A 20,332-nucleotide genomic window follows, 5' to 3' on the forward strand; every position below is an offset into this window, starting at 1 on the left:
ATGGTTTATGTCTCTGTCTTCTTTAGTTGCTCTGTCTCCCCTGTCAACTGTATTCCCTTGTCTAGTTCACGTCTCTGTGTATCCTTAGTTGCTATATCCCCGTGTCCAGTCAGTATCCGTGTCTGCCCTGGTCCCACATCTCTGTTCCCTCTGTTGCAGTGCGTGCGAGTCTGTGTCTTTGTTCAGTCTGTGTCATGTTTCCTGTTTTACTTTGAAAGTCCATGTCTGATGTTAATGTGTCTGGTTTCGCTTCCCCTTGTCTCGTTAGGCCTGATTTGCCCCAGCTGTGTTTCCCTCCTGTTACCCATTCCCTGATTGCTCCCTCTGTGTATTTAAGCCCCGTGTTTCTCTGCGTCTGGGTTGCGATCTACCGTTTATTTTGCTGTGTGTTTTGTCAGTCTGCCGGTGTTAGTTTATTTTGATTTTTTCCTGTTATGTTATGTTATGTTATGTTATGTTATGTTATGTTATGTTATGTTTGAGTTCAGCATTAAAGCTGTTTTGGTTTAAGTTTGTCTCTGGAGTCTGCACCTTGGGTCCTATTCCTGTCTGCACATAGCCGTCACTTAACAGTGCTTGTGGTGGGCGGTTGGTCCAGGTCCGTAGCCACCTGTATTAACACGCTAAGAGATTTATTTAATATCGTTTTCATCACTGTGAAATAGACAAGCAGGCAACATGCTCACCTTTACAGCGCAAACTGCACACCAGTCTCACAACACATTCCTCTCGCTGCTTCTAAATAATTCTCCACTCTCCCTTTATTTCTCCATTTCTCCACATCAGATTTAAAACCCAACATATTTCACACCACTACTTACCTCTCACTTTTTTTTTTTTTTTTTTTTACACCAGAGTATTGCACCCAATTACGCCTGCTTATCTTTATGTGGCTCCAAATTACCCTCTTTTCTCTCTTTTCTTATTATTTTAATTTTACACACTCGTCAGGGAACAGGCACAAAGCAATCAACAATTTCTACCACTGAAGCAAGTGATTCAATCTTTTTACCTAATATAGAACTCAACCTTAGATGTCAAAATATCCTCTTGTTCTATTCCAGAATAAATGTAAACTCGTGGTTACACGGCAGTTTCAGTGTTATTCTGTAGCTAATGCGGGAGTCCTCAGTTCCCAAGACGCCACCTCAGCTAACCAGACGCTGCTGGACCGGCCTCTGCGTCCAGGGACAGGGGGGTTGCCACACCATGAACAAGCTTTTTAGGGGTTCCACTCCCAAGGTTGCTACCCTAGTTACCTCCGGGCCGCGTCCGATCTACCGGTTGGGAAACCACTCCTGGAACTAATCCACAAGGTCCACTAGGTGTCAACCTTTGATCATGAAATATTGTCCTCCAATTAACACATCAACCGCCACTGTCACCATATTCATATTTAACGCACTGAAACACAGAGAGTGCGTCTCACACGCAGAAACACACACAGAAACCTCTGAGCTCAAGTTTCACAGTTTCTTGCCACAAAAGCCAGTCCTAGACAAAGTTAAATATGGAATGTAATGTGGGCTACAACTCTAGTCTCAACATAGAATGTTTTTAGTTTCTTGCTAGAGCCAGTACCTATGACACACCGGAATTCAGCCTCAATTTATGATGTTAGTATCTCGCGCCGAAAACCAGACAGCGACAAAATTGAATGTGAAAATACGAACAGATTAACTTGACAAACAGTCAGAGCTCTGTTGAGCCAACAATCCCTTTAAACGTTAACTAGTAATGACTTCATGAACTTCTTCACAAATAAAATTTCAATCATTAGAGAAAAAATTACCAGTAATCATCCCACAGATGTAATATTATCTACAGCTACTCTTAGTACCATTGATGTTAAGTTAGACTCTTTTTCTCCAATTGATCTTTCTGAGTTAACTGCAATAATTACTTCCTCCAAACCATCAACGTGTCTTTTAGACCCCATTCCTACAAAACTGCTCAAAGAAGTCCTGCCATTAACTAATTCTTCGATCTTAAATATGATCAACCTATCTCTAATAATCAGCTATGTACCACAGGCCTTCAAGCTGGCTGTAGTTAAACCTTTACTCAAAAAGCATCTCTAGACCCAGCAGTCTTAGCTAATTATAGGCCAATCTCCAACCTTCCTTTCATATCAAAAATCCTTGAAAGAGTAGTTGTCAAACAGCTAACAGCTCATCTGCAGAGGAATGGTTTATTTGAAGAGTTTCAGTCAGGTTTCAGAGCTCAGCACAGCACAGAAACAGCTTTAGTGAAGTCAAAGGAGCTTGGAAAGAAAAGCGTCTGGACTTCTTTAAGTTGCTTGAAGACGTTTCACCTCTCATCCGAGAAGCTTCTTCAGTTTAAGGTCAAATGGTGGAGAGTCCCAGATATAAACCTAGTGGGAGTAACCCCCCACAGAGGAACAAAAGGACCCCCTGATGATCCTCTAATCGCCTGAGCCAAGGTGTGAAACTGGGTGTGGGTCCCAATCAGCCAGAGTTTCGGGTGTGTTCATTGTGAAACCTGGCCCCACCTTATCATGCGAATTCCTGAGATCAGATGGCCCAGGATGTGAGTGGGCGTTAAGGCGTCTGGGAAGGGATCTCAAAACTGGATTATAGATGGCAGAGAGTTGGTGTCGTAAACCCCCGCCTCTGTTCAAAGATGGTTGCTCACAGTGGACATAGATGCTTCTTTCTCTCCTCTTTCAAACCATCTGTCCTCTCTGTCCAAAATGTGAACATTGGCATCCTCGAAAGAGTGTCCTTTATCCTTAAGATGCAAATGGACAGCTGAGTCTTGTCCTGTGGAGGTGGCTCTTCTGTGTTGTGCCATGCGCTTGTGAAGTGGCTGTTTGGTCTCTCCAATGTAGAGGTCTGGGCATTCCTCGCTGCACTGTACAGCATACACCACATTGTTAAGTCTGTGTTTTGGCGTTTTGTCTTTCGGGTGAACCAGTTTCTGTCTGAGTGTGTTGCTGGGTCTGAAATACACTGGGATGTCGTGCTTGGAGAAAACTCTCCTGAGTTTTTCTGATACACCGGCTACATAGGGGATGACAATGTTGTTGCGTCTGTCCTTCTTATCCTCCCTCGCTGGTGTCTGGTCTTCTTTTCTGTGCCTCTTTGCTGACTTTAAGAACGCCCATTTAGGATAGCCGCACGTTTTGAGTGCTTCCTTTACATGTGTGTGTTCCTTCTTTTTTCCTTCATGCTTAGAGGGAACATGTTCTGCCCGGTGGTGTAGGGTCCTAATTACTCCAAGTTTGTGTTCCAAAGGGTGATGGGAGTCAAACAGGAGGTACTGGTCCGTGTGTGTGGGCTTCTGGTAAACTTCGATGTTGAGGTTGCCGTTCTCTTCAATGTGCACAGCGCAGTCCAGGAAAGGCAAACAGTTGTCCTTTGTGTTTTCCCTGGTGAACTTGATATTTTTATCCACAGCGTTAATGTGCGCAGTGAAGGATTCCACTTCTTGTGTCTTGATTTTGACCCAGGTGTCGTCCACATATCTGTACCAGTGGCTGGGTACTCTTCCTTTGAAAGAGCCAAGAGCCTTCCTTTCCACTTCCTCCATGTAAAGGTTGGCTACAGTAGGTGTTTTTGTCTGTAAAAGCCTTCGTTGTATTTGAAATATGTAGTGGTGAGGCAGAGGTCTAACAGTGTGCAGATCTGATCGGGTGTGAAGTTGATCCTGTCTTCCAAGGAGCTGTCTTCTTGTAGTCGTTTTCTGACAGTCTCCACGGCCTCCGTGGTGGGTATGCAAGTGAAGAGAGAGACTACATCAAAGGACACCATGGTTTCATCTGGATCCAGGGTAAGTTTCTGGACCTTGTCGGTGAAGTCGGTGGAGTTCTTGATGTGGTGTGGGGTGTTCCCCACAAGAGGAGCAAGGATGGTAGCAAGGTCTCTCCACCATTTGACCTTAGAACTGAAGAAGCTTCTCGGATGAGAGGTGAAACGTCTTCAAGCAACTTAAAGAAGTCCAGACGCTTTTCTTTGCAAGCTCCTTTGAATACGATGACCTGGATGACTGAGAACCTTCACAGACAGCTTTAGTGAAGGTTACAAATGATCTTCTTATGACCTCTGACAGTGGACTCATCTCTGTGCTTGTCCTGCTAGACCTTAGTGCTGCGTTCGATACTGTTGACCATAATATCCTATTAGAGCGATTAGAACATGCTGTAGGTATTACAGGTACTGCACTGCAGTGGTTTGTATCATATCTATCTAATAGACTCCAGTTTATGCATGTAAATGGAGAGTCCTCTTCACACACTAAGGTTAATTATGGAGTTCCACAGGGTTCAGTGCTAGGACCAATTCTGTTTACATTATACATGCTTCCCTTAGGCAGCATCATTAGAAGACATAGCATACATTTTCACTGCTATGCTGATGACACCCAGCTCTATCTATCCATGAAGCCAGATAACACACACCAATTAGCTAAACTGCAGGAATGTCTTAAAGACATAAAGACCTGGATGGCCGCTAACTTTCTGCTTCTTAATTCAGATCAAACTGAGGTTATTGTACTCGTCCCTGAAAATCTTAGAAATATGGTATCTAAGCAGATTCTTACTCTGGATGGCATTACCTTGGCCTTCAGTAATGCTGTGAGGAACCTTGGAGTCATTTTTGACCAGGACATGTCCTTCAACGCACATATTAAACAAATATGTAAGACTGCTTTCTTCCATTTGTGCAACATCTCTAAAGTTAGAAATATCCTGACTCAGAGTGACGCTGAAAAACTAGTTCATGCATTTATTACTTCCAGGCTGGACGACTGTAATTCATTATTATCAGGATGTCCAAAAAATTTGCTGAAAAGCCTTCAGTTAATCCAAAATGCTGCAGCAAGAGTCCTGACAGGGACTAGAAAGAGAGAGCAGATTTCTCCTGTTCTGGCTTCCCTTCATTGGCTTCCTGTTAAATCCAGAATTGAATTCAAAATCCTGCTCTTCACATACAAGGTCTTAAATAATCAGGCCCCATCTTATCTTAATGACCTTGTAGTACCATATCACCCTATTAGAGCACTTCGCTCTCGCTCTGCAGGCCTACTTGTTGTTCCTAGAGTATTTAAAAGTAGAATGGGAGGCAGAGCCTTCAGTTTTCAGGCCCCTCTTCTGTGGAACCAGCTTCCAGTTTGGATTCAGGAGACAGACACTATCTCTACTTTTAAGATTAGGCTTCAAACTTTCCTTTTTGCTAAAGCATATAGTTAGGGCTGGACCAGGTGACCCTGAATCCTCCCTTAGTTATGCTGCAATAGACGTAGGCTGCCGGGGGATTCCCATGATGCATTGAGTGTTTCCTTTCCAGTCACCTTTCTCACTCACTATGTATTAACAGACCTCTCTGCATTGAATCATATCTGTTATTAACCTCTGTCTCTCTTCCACAGCATGTCTTTTATCCTGTTTTCCTTCTTTCCTTTCTTTCCTGCTCTTGACGAAGGCGGTCGCACTTTTCTCCTCCTCTCCCTTAGCTTCCCTGCTTAGCCTCTTGTGTCCTTGTCTAGTCTCGTGTTTTTTGTATTACTTTTCCCTGGAAGATTCTCTCACAGTCTGTTCTCTAAAACCTAAAAGAGGAATTATTGATGTGATCAACTGGTCCCTGAATGCTATTGACACCCTTTTCTCAACGAGACGTCTGGGCTTGGGTGAGCCTGAGTGCATGAAGATATCTACCTATTCGGAACCATTATAACAGGGTTCTTGCTGATCGGAGCTGGCTTGGCCCTGACTTATCGAAGAATTGAGGAAGCGGAACCGGCTGTTCAAACCCCTACAAGGCTGCCCGCTGGGATTGAAATGATGGGACGAGGCGTGAGTTTCTCAAAATGGGCTCATTGAGTGCAGCATGGATACGTTCTTGGAGAAGCTTACGGCTGCCGTGAATACTCGGAATAACACCTCTGAGCGCAAACTGGATCACATCTTGGAGAAGCTCACTGCGGTCGTGAGTTCTCAGAATTGGCTCTTTGAGCACAAGAATGACAACATCACAGAGCGTAAGTTTGATACCATCATGGAGAAGCTCACGGCTCTCCAACGGGAGATTGAGAGACCAGTGTTGGACTGTTAGAACAGCTTTGAAATTCATATGAGCTGTTCGCACTAAAGTAAAAACCCCCCCTCACCCCTCCAAACGCCTTCGATGCTTATTCCCCTCCGATGCTGACGGTGGATCGTGGAGACCAGCGCATATGCTGCAGGCCCGGATGTACTGTCTACACTGGCTGTCTCTCACCCTTTACCCACCCCCGTTGCTTGTCATGTGATTCTTTGGTGTATTAAGAGTTTTTAAAAGAGAGTTTTTCTTTCCCACTGTCGCCAAAGTGCTTGCTCATAGGGGGTCATATGATTGTTGGGTTTTTCTCTGTATCTGTTATTGTACGATCTACTGTACAATATAAAGCGCCTTGAGGCGACTACTGTTGTGATGCAATTTAAATGCCAATATAACTTACTCAAATTCAGTTTCTGATGGCACAAAGTTCTGCTCAAATGACTGTGATTTGGTTTGTGAGACAATCCCACAGCATGCAGTGAATTTTTATTTCTGTGTCCTCAGTTTCCCAGCATGCCCTGGCTGTGGTAGTGGAGGTGAATGAAGGGGAACAATCTGTCCTGCTGCCCTGTCAGTTCTCAGGTATTATACCTGAGTACCCTGCAGTGATTTGGACTCGGAGTGATCTTCATCCCAAATCTGTCCACCTACAGCGAGAAGGAAGAGATGATTTTGGAGGGCAAAACCAGCGTTACAGTGGGCGCACATCAATGAGGCCTGATGCTCTGGACACTGGAGACTTCAGCCTCACTCTGAGGAAACCAACAAAGACTGACAGTGGCAACCACATCTGCTCCCTCAGTGATGGGAGAGAAGAGCTGAGAGTGACAGATATACAGCTGCAGGTCAAAGGTCAACAACAAACCCAGAATGCATACACAGTAAAACCTGATATTCAATAGGCTTAACAGAAGAATTTGAATGGTGATTTGAAATTGTAGGTACTGGTGTGAAAATAGTGTTTTTAGTGCTAGAAATAGTTGAGTCATTTAAAAGTTTCATCCAGTTAGTAGATGTGAAAAAGAGTCTCAGGTTGGGATCCATCGCCTTTGGATATGTCCATGTAAGTATCAAAGAGCAATGGAGATGACAGTGGAGGTGGGAATTAATGAAGCTCAAAGACTTTATTACCGTACTTAAGTAGAACTTTTTGATATCTTTACTTTGAGTATTTACTTTCTGATAATTTTTTAATTTAGTTTAGGTATCTTGGGGTCTTGTTCAGTAGTCACGGGAGGGAGAGATCGACAGACGGATTACTGCTGTGGTTGCAGCGATTTGGATGCTGTGCCTGTCCAACATGATGAAGAGAGAGCTGAGCACAAAAACTGGTCGATTGTCATCGCTACCCTCACCTATGGTCATGAGCTGTGGGTAGTGACCGAAAGAACAAGATTGCAGATACAAGTGGCAGAAATGGGATTCCTCTGAAGGATGAGGAGTTCGTCCAGCCAGGAGAGGCTCAGAGTAGAGCTATTTGGGTTATTCTCTGGACAGAGAAAGAGGACAAGGAGACTGAGTGGTGGAATAGGATAGTTATAGGGATGAGGAAAGTAGACAGGCATGCTGGGAGGGTATGGGTAGAACCAAGAGAGGACTTTTAGTGAGTTTACTGTCAGGCTGAACACAATTGAAGGAGAAAAGTACTTTATCGACTGGCTAGGCAGAGAGCTCAAATGATATACAGTCTGTTTGGGTAATTAAGGACATAGATGGGAATGTACTGATGGGTTGAAAAGATGGAAGCAGTACTTGCTCCATCATGTTCCAGTTACCACCACTATTATACTGCACTGTTTTTTGTAGTTGATAATGTGTTTCTTGTCCTCATAGACGACCAAGAGGAGGTGACAACATGGAAAATGTCAGACTTCATCATTCTACCCTGCAAAACAAATCTTGTGCTGCCTGAGGACACCACAGTGGAGTGGGCTCATGCTGACCTAGTGGTTTATGTCTATTCAAAGAGAAGTGACCACCTTAAGAAACAGGATGGCCTTTACAGAGACCGAACGGAGATGAACGAAGACCTGCTGAGAACTGGAGACCTCAGTCTGACCCTGAAACAGCCCACAGATGGAGACAGTGGCGGATACATCTGCACCATCTACAGGGACAAAGACATCCTGAGACAGAAAGTAGTGCTGCAGGTCAAAGGTCAGAGATGTAGATAAAGGTCAGATGTTAATGTTGTAGATTTAGGCAGGGCTGGACTGGGACAAAAAATCGGCCCGGGCATTTTGGCTAGAGACCGGCCCACCAAAAATGTGACGTCATTCAGGGGTAAAACCGCAAAGGATTCTGGGAACTTGTGGCAAGAGGTACTAGCACATGCAGGCTTTCAATTGAACTCAGTTACACAGCGATAAAAAGAAACACAAAGAAGGGCAAGAAGCTGTTGTATTATTAACTGCAATAGCCGGTGTTGTGCCAAAAACTGATTGCTCATATTTAAATTGCTATAAGTAACTTGTTGGGCTATAATATGTGAAACATTTGTCAAATGCATCCCTCATGGATGAGAAACTAACCTTAAGCATAAAATAAAATTTACTATCAGTAACTTCATTGCACCCGCCCAGCAGTATATAAACTCCGTCATGCTAGCTAGTACGCAGTGCCAGTTATTCTAAGCGACTGTAAAAAGTCTGCACAACGAAAACAAACTACAACTAAACTTTGTTTATATCTGACACAGATAGACAGCAGGTCATAACTTCTTACCTGAAGTTCAGTTGCTCTGCCACTATGAGCGGTGTTGTGCCAAAAAGTGATTTCCGGTATTTGCCAAAAACTTTATATAACCTTTATTTATGCAGTTAAAAAAATCTCATTAACATTAAAAATGTCATTTGTAAGAGTAAGTTGGCCAAGAGCACAGCAGAAATGGCAGCAAATATTACAATAGTTCTGTAAAAATATTTTAAGTGAGGATAAAGGACCGGGTTGGTTATAATGTAAGTACAATAACACAGACCTGTAAAGATAGTTGAAAAAACAGATAATTTTTTAATTCTATATATAATCCCTTTGTAAACGCTGTTCACCGAAGTCTATTTACCAACATTCATAAAGATATTACACATAAAAAAAATACACAGAAACATTGGAAATCACTTTTTGGCACAACACCGGCGGCCGCCTCAGTCTCGCCTCCTCTTGCCTCCCCTTTCCCTTATCCACCTGCTGGCCTCCACCACTTGCTGATGTTGCTAAATCTGTGCCATAGCTACCGCCAAACAATTCAGTTATTCTTACACATTTGGCAGCGTCTGCCTGAAGGGCTTGTTTCTTTTTGGCCCTAATTTTTTCTGCACCTCCTTTCCTTTTTTTGTTCTCCATTTTCTTAAGTTCGTCTATAAGATTGATAAATAAGGGGGAGGGTGCATCCGACCTCATCGGCTGTAATTGGTCCAGCCCAGAGTTGATCATGACCAATTGGCCACCTTTCATTATTTATACCCTTCCAAAAAAAAAAAATCGATCGGCCCATAAAAACAAAAAATCACCAGCGGCCCACCGGGCAAATGCCCGGTATGCCCGATGGCCAGTCCAGCTATGGATTTAGGTCAGAGTTCAGCGTTTATGTTGTTATATTTTATATTTTTCCACAGAACCATTTCCATCCTGGGCCACAGTTCTCCTGGTTCTCTTGGGCCTCCTGGTTCTTCTTGTGGTTTCTGGAGGTCTCACATATTATTTCCGACACTGTTTCATGTCAGGTGAGTGTCTCCTACTACACTACCCATAATGCCGATGGTCAGCAGGTGTCCTCTGGTGGCTCCTTGACTGTGGCTCACACAAACTTGTTCCAGAAGCTGAAAGAGTTGAGAGTTACAAACAGCTGATACAGAGAGCTGAAGAGAAACTTCCAGGTTTGTTCCAGAAGTCAGAAAACCTCCTTCAGACTCAGTCATTGATCAGTGAAACAGCTCCACAACATGACTTTACTAAACAGTGTGTGTGCTTCACTGCATTGATCTGACACAGAGGCTGCATGTGGACAAGCTGTTCTTCTTCTGTGGTGGTAAACAGCAGCTGACATGGAAACATGTGCTGACAGTAAATGTTGCAGCAGCTTCAGTAAATGTTCCTCCTTGAGTTGTGCTCAGTCATGTGGTGGAGAGCTTCAGATGTTCAGACACATGAGATCTTCATGGTTTCTGTGCTGATGTGTGTGAGACATGGCCGACTGTGGAGGCTCAGTCTGTCTGTGCTTCTTCATCCAACATGTCTGCAGCACTTTACAGGACGCTGCAGACTAGTTACCAAAGAAGAAGAGTCAGCAACACATCAGGAACAAACTGAGACACAATCTGACTGAGACTAGAAGACAAGGAGGGACAGGGAGGTCATGTGACCATCACAGCTGCTGCTGACGTCATCATGTTGTCCTTTGTTGTCCTCAAAGGTTACAAGGTCGAGGTGGATTCAGGGGTGGAGTCTGTCATGCTGCCCTGTAAAACCACAGTTCACCTGCCTGCAGATGGTAAAGTGGAGTGGACAGATAAAAATGGAAAGGTCCACGTGTATGAGAACGGCTCTGACAAACCTGAATACCAGCACCCAGATTTTAAAGCCAGAACCAAGATGAGGAAAAATCTGCTGACGCTTGGAGACTTCAGTCTGACCCTGAAATACCCGACAATCACAAACACCTACATCTGCACCGTCTACAGCAGGGAGGGAAACATCCTGATGAAGAAACACGTGAAGCTGACTGTCAAAGGTTAGTGCTGTAGATACAGGTCAAAGATCAGAACTCAGTAAATGGTAAACAGACTGGTCCTTATAAAGTCCTTTTCAAAATAACTAGAAGATGATTTCTAGCAGAAGTATGAAAATCTCCACATCCTTTCTCCATGTTATCATCCAAAGCTGTGTGAAGTTTCAGAGCTCTGCAGCTAACAGAGACTTTCAGTTTGTAACATCGTCTTCAGAAGAAAAAGATTAAGAAAAAACAAAACGCATAAAACCGAACATTTCCAATAAAGGAAACAAAAAGGTGGAATAAACTGATGTCTTAGTCAGTTTGTTAAATCTTTTGGATTTTCAGACAACAACATTCTTGTAGGTTATTTACCATATTTGATCAGTACCTCTCCAAAGTGGTGAAGAGAGAGTTGAGTGAAGCTCTCAAATTATGAAACAAGTTGTTCCCAGGCTGGAGGAGGTGGCCAGGGTGAGGGTGGTCTGGGCTTCTCTGCTTAGGCTGCTGCCCCCATGACCTCACCCCAAATAAGCTGAAGAAGATGAATGGATGAAAAGATGTGATCATTCTGTATATTTCAGATAAAATAAAGTTAAATGGTAAATATTATTTCATTTCACATTTTCATGTAAGACACGGTATGCCTCAGCTGTTTCAGGTAGATCCAATGATGTGTCTAACTTTCTGATAACTTTCACTTTCCATCCTGATGATGAAGGCTGACAGAGAATGATGTCCCTCAGGAAACAATTTCAGAGTTTCCTGCAGTGAACATCCTGACTTTCTTTTTTAAAGACACCAAATAGTGATGTTACCTCGAGGCTTTGAACTACACTTTATTTATTGTTGTGAAACTGTGGGCGGAGTTTGCTTCAGTTGAAATCACTGATTATGTTTGAAAAGCTTCACTCTTTCAGGTGGAGCTTTGAAACGTTGGCGTAAAACTCGATGTATTAAAGGTGACTGAAATATAGTTTATCATTTTGAACCATGTGTGTAGTGAATCAGTTTTTGAGCCAGTGCCTCATTTTGTCACTAATATCAAATAAAGGTTTGACTCTGGACACATCAGCTCTGCAGCTCTGCTGCTGATTGGACAGATAAACACAACACAGTAGAGTAATGGGACATATTTCAAACTCCAAACAAACATCACAAAAAAATATTTCACTTCATCCGGTCAAAGAAAATGTACACACTGCTGCTGCTGATGTCTGTACAGCTCATGTTGTGCTTTGTTGTCCACTCAGTCCCCCAGGAGGAGGTGGATTCAGGGGAGGAGTTTGTCCAGCTGCCTTTCAAAACCTCTTCAAAAGTTCCCCTGCTTGACATAGCAACCATTGAGTGGACAAACACATACAACATGAAGGTCCACGTGTATCACGTGTATGAGAACGGCTCTCACAAACAGCACAAGATTTACAGAGACCGAACGAAGATGAATGAAGACCCGCTGAAAACTGGAGACCTCAGTCTGACCCTGAAATACCCCACAGATGGAGACACGGGTATCTACACCAGTGTCGTCTACGGCAGCGAGAGAAACATCCTGCTGAAGAAAAAGGTGGAGCTGAGAGTCAAAGGTCAGTTCTGTAGACAAAGGTCAGAGTTCAGAAAATGATTAAAAAACGAAAATAAATAAAAACAAAAGTGAGCTGACAGATGCCAGCCAACTAATCAAAACTCAAAAGAAAAGAAACCACAGTGGTTTCTACAAGTCAAACAAGCTAAATAAATGAACACGCTGGTGACCATACACAGAATGCTAATCATGCTAAACATGGTGCAATGTGTTCAGCAACAAAACAAGAGAGAAGCCTTCAAGTGAAAGTGTTGTGTACTATTTTTTTTTTTAAATTGGACAATCTTACGCCTCAACTTACTTTTGGAATTTGCTGGGATCTCATAAGCACAACATGAAAAAACACAACATCCAAAATGCTAGCTGGTACTGCTTATATCATTCATCATATAAAGCAGGGTGTCATGAACATTATGTGCAGGCTGGAATTGGACCAAAACGCAAACTCACCGAAGGGAAGCTTAAACTCAAAATGCAGCTTTATTTTCTGAACGGAGGAAAATGCGATACAAAACAAAACTAGACTGGGAAATTCTAATGAAACTGACTCGCAAAGAAACACGGAGGGGTACACGGCCATGAGGGAGGACGCGACACGGAAGGAGACGCTGACTAGTGATGCGCGAATCATGAACGAATCGTTCAATACTCGAGAATCACTTTACTGACTCATGAATCGTGATTCACAAGCCCAACTGACTCACTGACTCATCCCTGTTGCTGTTAGCAGCAATGTATCTAGCTTATAATTAAAATTGTGGAGAAAAACACAACATCCAGTATCGTAACAAAAACATTTCTGCTCTGAACTGGAAGAAAAAGCCCTGAGTAGAAGCTCACATCAAGAAAATAGCTCCTCGGTTCACAGTAGCATCGCTCTGCTAACATGCTAACAGCACATTTGAGCTACTCACCCCCTCCCTCCTGTGCTGAATCATTTTTTTCTTTTTTTTCTTTTTTTTTTGCCTGTCCCGTTTGGCTCTTTTGCCATCAGAATTATTGTCTAAAGGCAAAGAAAGATGCCCAACAGATTTACTTTACCAAATTGACCATCCCAGCCTTGCCATAATGGTCCATTTGATTCACCTTTTATTGTTTATTTTATTTTCACTTGCTGAATACGGGACAGACTTGACTGGGGGAAAGAAGGGGAGAAAGAAAGAGGGAAAGAGAAACAGCTGAGAAGAGGGACGGGGGAGAAGGGCAAAAAACAAAAACCAACAGAATGAGCAGGAAAAAACAAAATGCATCTATCGATCACCTGGATCACCTGCTGAGAAAGAAAAAAGAAAACAAGCAGAAGAGAACAAGAGTAATAGAATAAACAACATCACAATGATATATGGGAATATGACAGTAAATACTAAATGTTAAACATTATTGTGCAGCACATAAGATCAACAGAACACAGTGTGCTTTGAGGTAGGAGCCAAAAAGGGTGTAGTTTGTGGGTGTGATCACCCGTGTGTACACCTGTGAGCATGGACGCGCTTGTTTTTTTAAAAGGTTCCTTCATGTAATGATCTGCTAGAGGGTGTGGGGGGGCCACAGCCCCGTCCTCCAGGGCATGAAGCAGGTATGGAGGAGATCAAAACTCCAGACATCCAGAGGCCCCCAGAACACAAGAGACCAAGGAAGACCAACAGAGGGGCAGCTGCGCCACTGTCCCAGAAAGAGCTGAGGAGAGTCCCAGATGAGGGCTCACTCAGCAGCCGCGGAGCAGAAGCCAGGGGGAGTTGCAGTGACGCGCCCGTGAGCTCCGCCGGCAGCCAGCCGTGCCTGAGTGACCGAGCCCCAGGCCGAGAGGCCGGGGGCACCCCACCTCCGAAGTGGCCCAAGCGAGCCCCAGGCTCCAGACCCCGACAAGCGGCCGCCAAGGAGTGAGCCGGCGTGTACCTGGACGCCCACCCCCAGACACAAAGAACCACCAACGCACCGATGTCTGAGGGAGTCCGCCACTGGCAGGGGAAGTGGTGGTGGGTGGAGATAGGCCTCCAAACCTTGGAGGGCCTGAGGTGTCCCCAGAGAGGTGGCGCCTGACACCCAACCTGACATATAGACACAGACATACAGGCACACACAGATACAAACATCCATTCCCACCCTCATGCTCTCATATGCACTTACTCCACACTCAACCAACGTGGAGACAGACATAAAGAGACGTTGTACACACGATCACACTCCCCAAGCGTACAAACCGGGTCTAGGTACCCTTGCCCCTGGAGGGGGAAACTGCACCCAGACCCAGGTGGTGTTACCCTTTTCCCTGCGGTGGGGAGAGGCAGACCGCCCCGACTCCTCAGCAGCAGGGAGGCCCCACCCTCCAGACCGCAGTCGGACGGCCAACTCCTCCTCCTAGCCCCCCCGCTCCAGCAGGCCGCAGAGAACGGGGGTGAGAGAAGACTCCAAACCTCCAAACTAAGTAATTAATTACTTAGTTACTTTTTAAAAACACGATTTACAACCTGAATAGGTGATAAAGCGATTGCTCTTTCAGCCCAATTCTACTTTTTCTGCATAATTCATCATACAAAATGTAATCAAATGGAAAAGTCTCTTTTTAAAACTTGTTTTATTAATCTTCTAACTTCATGCATCAAGCAAAAGTTTAATTGTATGCAACATTCACTGACTGGAATAAATTAGTTTAACATTTAAACTTATTTTCTACACATTCCAGCACATAAAATAAATTTTTTTTTGTGTTTACACTCAGTCTTTCAAATAGATGCAAGTAAAACACAGCAGAAAATAAATAAAGTCAAAGACTAGCGGTCCTGTTGCTCTGGTTTCACCTGTGTGACGGAGCAAAGGTTATTTTATTTCCACAGTGTTTTTAAAGGAGGGAAACCTTCCTCCAAACGGACAGAGCAGTGGAGCTGCCAAGGGAAAGCACATGAATTAAAAGCTGTAAGGCTAACATATAATTTATTATCTTTAAACAGTTAAAAATGTAAAATTGAATTGAATTGAATACTTTATTGGCCAAACAGGTTGCCCCGCAGAGGAATAGGACCCCCCCCCCCCCCCGACTTACACACACAACAAAGACATCACATGGGAATACAGTCGGAGATCGGCAGCGTTACACAGAAAACACTGAAAAATTACACAACAATGGGAAAAGTACAAGAGGAAAAAAAAGAGACCTCTTCTCACGCTGGGCACCTATGGGAGGACAGCATGAGAACAGGAAACAAAAAAACTCCTCTGCACAGAGAGCACATTAATGTCCACATCACAACATTAGAGCACATGACAAGCCACAGGGGTTGGATAGGGGGGTGGGGGGTAATCCGAAGGAACACAGCAGTCGTCCTGCACAGCGCTACCATTCCAGCGCGGCACGCAGACCCGCCGTCCTCCCCCGCAGGAAACAAGCATCGAAGGCGTTTGGAAAGGGAGGGGGGTGAGTGCGTGCTTATCAGTGTAAGTGTATGTGTGTGCGTGTCCAGAGTCCAGCTGAGACAGTGTCCTTCGCCCTATCAGGCTAAGTAAACAGTCTACCAGCCAACCCAGGTGGCCTCGGGACGGGAAGAACAGTCATCACACAGTCGTTATCAGGGAGTTGTTTTGGTCGGCTCCAGCCTGAGCAGCTGGCGCCATGGTGTCCAAATGTTGAATATTGTTGATTTCTCCTTTATGCGAGCAGCTCCGAATTTAGCACTCTGACGCTGGTCTCTCGATCTCACGTTGGAGAGCCGCGAGCCTCCTCATGATGGTATCAAACTTCTGGTCCGTGGTGTTGTCATTCTTGTGATTCTGAGACCTCACAACTGCAGTGAGCCGTTCTGCGATGTGATCCAACTTTCACTCAAGGGTGTCATTGTGAGCAGGCCCCTCTCTGATGTATCCCATCATACGCTCAATGGTGTTAGTTTGAGTCTTCACGGCAGCTGTAAGCGTCTCCAAGGTGTTAACCATGCTGCATTCGTTGTGAGAGGTCGCGCCTCGTCCCATCGCTTCAATTCCAGCGGTCAGCCTTGGGGGGGTTTGAACAGCCGGTTCCGCTCTCTTATTTCTTCGATAAGTCAGGGCCAAGCCAACTCCGATCAGCAAGAACCCTGTTATCATGGTTCCGAATAGGTAGATATCTTCAGCGTCCTCGATCCACCGTCCCGCCAGGCACACGATCCTCTGCCACCCGTCCGTCGTGTATCCAGCAGGGAGAGTCCCTCCAGGGCACTTGGGCTCTCCCGAGCCCCGACTTCTCGTTGAGAAAAGGGTGTCAATAGCATTCAGAGACCAGTTGATCAAATCCATAATTCTCTTTTAGGTTTTAGAGAACGACAGTGAGAGACTGTTCGAGGGAAAAGTATTAAAACAACCCTGGCCAGGGGACAACACAATAAAAATCAATAAAACACAACATTAAAAGTCCAGTGGCGTCCGCCACGGTATAAAAGTCACTAAGAATTAAAAATCCAGTGAAGCGGTGCAGAAGGGAAACCTGTCAGCGTCCTCGCCTTCCTCTCCGTGTTCTGCGCCACGGTGCGCTAAAGAAAGGGAGGTAGCGGCAGTCACTACTCTTTTAAGGAGCTATAATTCATTAAAGGGGACAAGTCAAAAGACTTACACACAGAGGTCAGTGGGCAGAGCTCTCATCTCTGCCCACCGTTTCTTTGTAACCGCCAATCGGCACCGCCACCTCTAATTTCCCGCAGACGCGTAATCTGGCCTCCTGTTGCTGCAGCAGTCGAACCGCTCGCTCCGCGTCCCTGGTTGCTGGCACTGTATCTTCCTCCCTCCTCAATGCCAAGCTCCACCAGTGTTATGTGTCACTGAGCACTCTCTGTAAATTACCACTCCCTCCTTTCCTCTCAGGTGTGTCCAATTAGTAAAACGGGAAAAGGGCGGAGTCTCTCCAGAACAGATTGACGGTATAACCAAAACATGCAATATAAAAAATAAATAAGCACACTTCACATTAAAACACAGCAAAGCAAAACAACATCCGTCCTTCCCTGGATGACACCTGTAAAGCAGGAGTGGGGTAGGCGGAGGTTTGCCCTGGTTTAGGGTTGTTTTTTTTCGCTGTAAAAAGAAGTTTTCCTCCCGCGCACAGCGGACACTAATGTTTTTGTCACTTTTTATGGAATCAAACTCAAAGTAAGGTCAGTACTTCCACGCTTTAAACGCTGCACGCTCATACTCTCTCCCACAATCGATATGTGATCCATTGTTGATCTGCACACAGCTGTTGTCACTAACGTCGCACTCGCTTACGTCACTGTCATGAGACATTCTCGCAAAAATATCACGGTTTTAGTAACGCAGTAACGCAGCGTTGCTACGGGAAAGTAACAGTAGTCTAATTACTGCTTTTGCAATAGTAATCCCTTACTTTACTCGTTATTTGAAAAAAGTAATCAGATTACAAGTTACAAGTAACGCGTTACTGCCCATCTCTGGTCTCCACAAGCTTAAAGCGCTGCTTTGACTTTCTAGATCTCTGTCCTGTTTCCTCCTGTTCTGATCTGCTTCTGTCCTTCAGCCTTATCTGCTGCTTCTGTCTATAAAGGTAATGTTGTTTGTTGTCCTCTCAGACTGTCTGGTGGAGGTGAAGGAGGGGGCGGAGTCTATCCAGCTGCCCTTTGAAACCACAGGAAACCTGCCTGAAGATGCCACAGTAAAGTGGGGATACTGTGAACCTGAATGCAGGATGCTCCATGTGTATGAGAAAAGATCTGACCAGCCTGACAAACAGGACGAGATTTACAAAGACCGAACGTCAATGAATGAAGACCCTCTAAAAACTGGAGACCTCAGTCTGACACTAAAAGACCCCACAGAGAGAGACAGTGGGAGATACAGATGTGAAGTCAAATCTGGCTGTAAACTTCTCAGAAGGAAAATGTTGTTTCTCAAAGGTTAGTGTGTGTGTGTGTGTGTGTGTGTGTGTGTGTGTGTGTGTGTGTGTGTGTGCGTGTGTGTGTGCGTGTGTGCGTGTGTGCGTGTGTGTGTGTGTGTGTGTGTGCGTGTGTGTGTGTGTGTCTCTGACTGTCTTGTGTCTCCTCTGCAGGGAGAGTTCAGGTCCAGGATCAAACAGGGGACATCAGGAACAGAAGCAGCTCCATTGATCTGACTCCTCTGATGGCTGATCAATCAGTTTGATCTGTGTGTTTGGTTAAGTTATAGTGGAGAGTGTTGATCAATCATCATCTGGATGATGAAGAAGAGTATCAAGTTTCCAGCTGATCTGCATGCTGGAAGTATTTGGAAGAAAAACCTGACTGACTGTTTATGAATCTTTAAAAACAAATAGAATTTTTTCACTGTTTCATTGATTATTAATTGGTTTATTATAATAATAATTATATATATATATATATATATATATATATATATATATATATATATATATATATATATATATATATATATATATATATATATATATATATATATATACATATATATATACTAGGGGTGCAACGATACACAAAATTCATGGTTCGGTTCGATACTTTGGTGTCACGGTTCGATATTTTTTCGATACAAAAAAAATGTTCATGCCTTTTTAATTTGTCATTTATTAAAATTATAAATATATATTTTAACTCAAAAGTACAGTTTTTTAATTTAACCCTAACCCTTGTGCGCGTTTTTTATTTTGACAGCGAATGCGCACCTGCGGACCACTTATGTGCAGCCCTGGTTATTTAGCTCATCATATCGCAGCCACAGAAATTATTTTGTCCATGAAACCATAAAGCTGCACTTTCTTTTTGCCTTCTAGTCTGATTTGTCATAACTTCTCCGTTTTGTGGTAAGCTTTTCTTTGGCTGTCACTTCTTCACCCTGACCTGTCTTATTTGGCTCAGCAGAACTAAAATATACATCCTGCTGCTTTTACACACTCACTCACATAAGCTCAACGATTCTCTGCGCGATCAACCTCTCACATGTTTAAGCTTGCTGCGGGAGATTTCACTTGTCATGTTTGCATAGTAAGCTAACGATTAATAAGACGATGTCAGAGGAATTGGTGCACAAATTATCATCACTCACAGATCAGTGCTGTCGCTCTCTATATACAGTTTGCACGATTGCAAAGTGAAAGCAAAAAAACAAGCGCAAATTCAAACGCGATTTCAATATGTCACATATTGACAGTGGCTCACCGATGCCAATGACATAATTACCCAGCTACATTTCTGAAAGAATGCAAAAGCATTGACATATATTTTTCCTTCCTACGATAGCCCGACGGGCAGGGCAGAGATAGATTTTGGTAGCCTGACTGAAAAAATCGCTAGCCCCAGGAGGTCAGGCTAGCGATATTGCAAGCCCTGTATCTGATTGAGGAATCGCTCATCTTTGGAAAAGAGAGTTTATTACAGAGAAATGTCTCTTTCCAAAATAAAAGCTATACTATCCGCTTCTTCCGGGCTATATTCTCAGCAGCATAAGGAGAATCATGTGCTAACAGCTGTCTAAATGACTCGGCTAAAGTTAGTAGCATGCTTGTTGTTTTTGTCTTTGCACTAGGATGATGTCGGCGTAAATGTGCAGTCATATTCGTTGTGTTCCCACTAGTGCTTTCAGGTTAATCTCGTTGAAATGACGTTAACGCCACAACACGGCAAATCTCCGTTAACGAGCTACCGCCGATCGCCCCGTGCATGGGGCTAGACGGCCAACACGTTAACGAGCTAACTGCGCTAACACACTAGTTCCCACCCATGTAATTGAGCATTGCATGGCACATCCAACATACTGTTTTACTTTAGTCCATGACTCGCTTACCTTCAGGGTCATACGTCACATGAAAACCAAAATAATTCCAAACGCCAGATCTGAATGAGGGTGGGGGAGGTGCCCTGCGCACTTCCTTCTGACAATGCTGTCTGTGTTGAGCGCTCAGTGGATCTGCGCTCGACAGTGCAGCCTAGGCGGAGTAGTCGAACGCAGATTCACTGAGCGCTCAACACAGACAGCATCGTCAGAAGGAAAATTGATAAAATAAATTACAAA

General features: G+C 44.1%; 1 protein-coding gene across 1 annotated transcript in view; it reads left to right on the forward strand.

Moving 5' to 3' along the window:
• The window catches only part of LOC113016104 (uncharacterized), a 34,573-nt gene extending 15,986 nt beyond the window's left edge, over nucleotides 1-18,587 (forward strand). Inside the window, exons 2-6 of the mRNA XM_026158658.1 lie at nucleotides 6,564-6,911; nucleotides 7,893-8,216; nucleotides 9,674-9,787; nucleotides 17,902-18,225; nucleotides 18,378-18,587. Of these exons, the coding sequence (XP_026014443.1) occupies nucleotides 6,564-6,911; nucleotides 7,893-8,216; nucleotides 9,674-9,787; nucleotides 17,902-18,225; nucleotides 18,378-18,469 (1,202 nt within the window). The 3' untranslated portion in view covers nucleotides 18,470-18,587. The remainder of the gene's footprint in view (nucleotides 1-6,563; nucleotides 6,912-7,892; nucleotides 8,217-9,673; nucleotides 9,788-17,901; nucleotides 18,226-18,377) is intronic.
• The last annotated feature ends 1,745 nt before the right edge of the window (nucleotides 18,588-20,332 follow it).

This window comes from Astatotilapia calliptera, chromosome 3, assembly GCF_900246225.1.
Source record: "Astatotilapia calliptera chromosome 3, fAstCal1.2, whole genome shotgun sequence".
NCBI lineage: Eukaryota > Metazoa > Chordata > Actinopteri > Cichliformes > Cichlidae > Astatotilapia > Astatotilapia calliptera.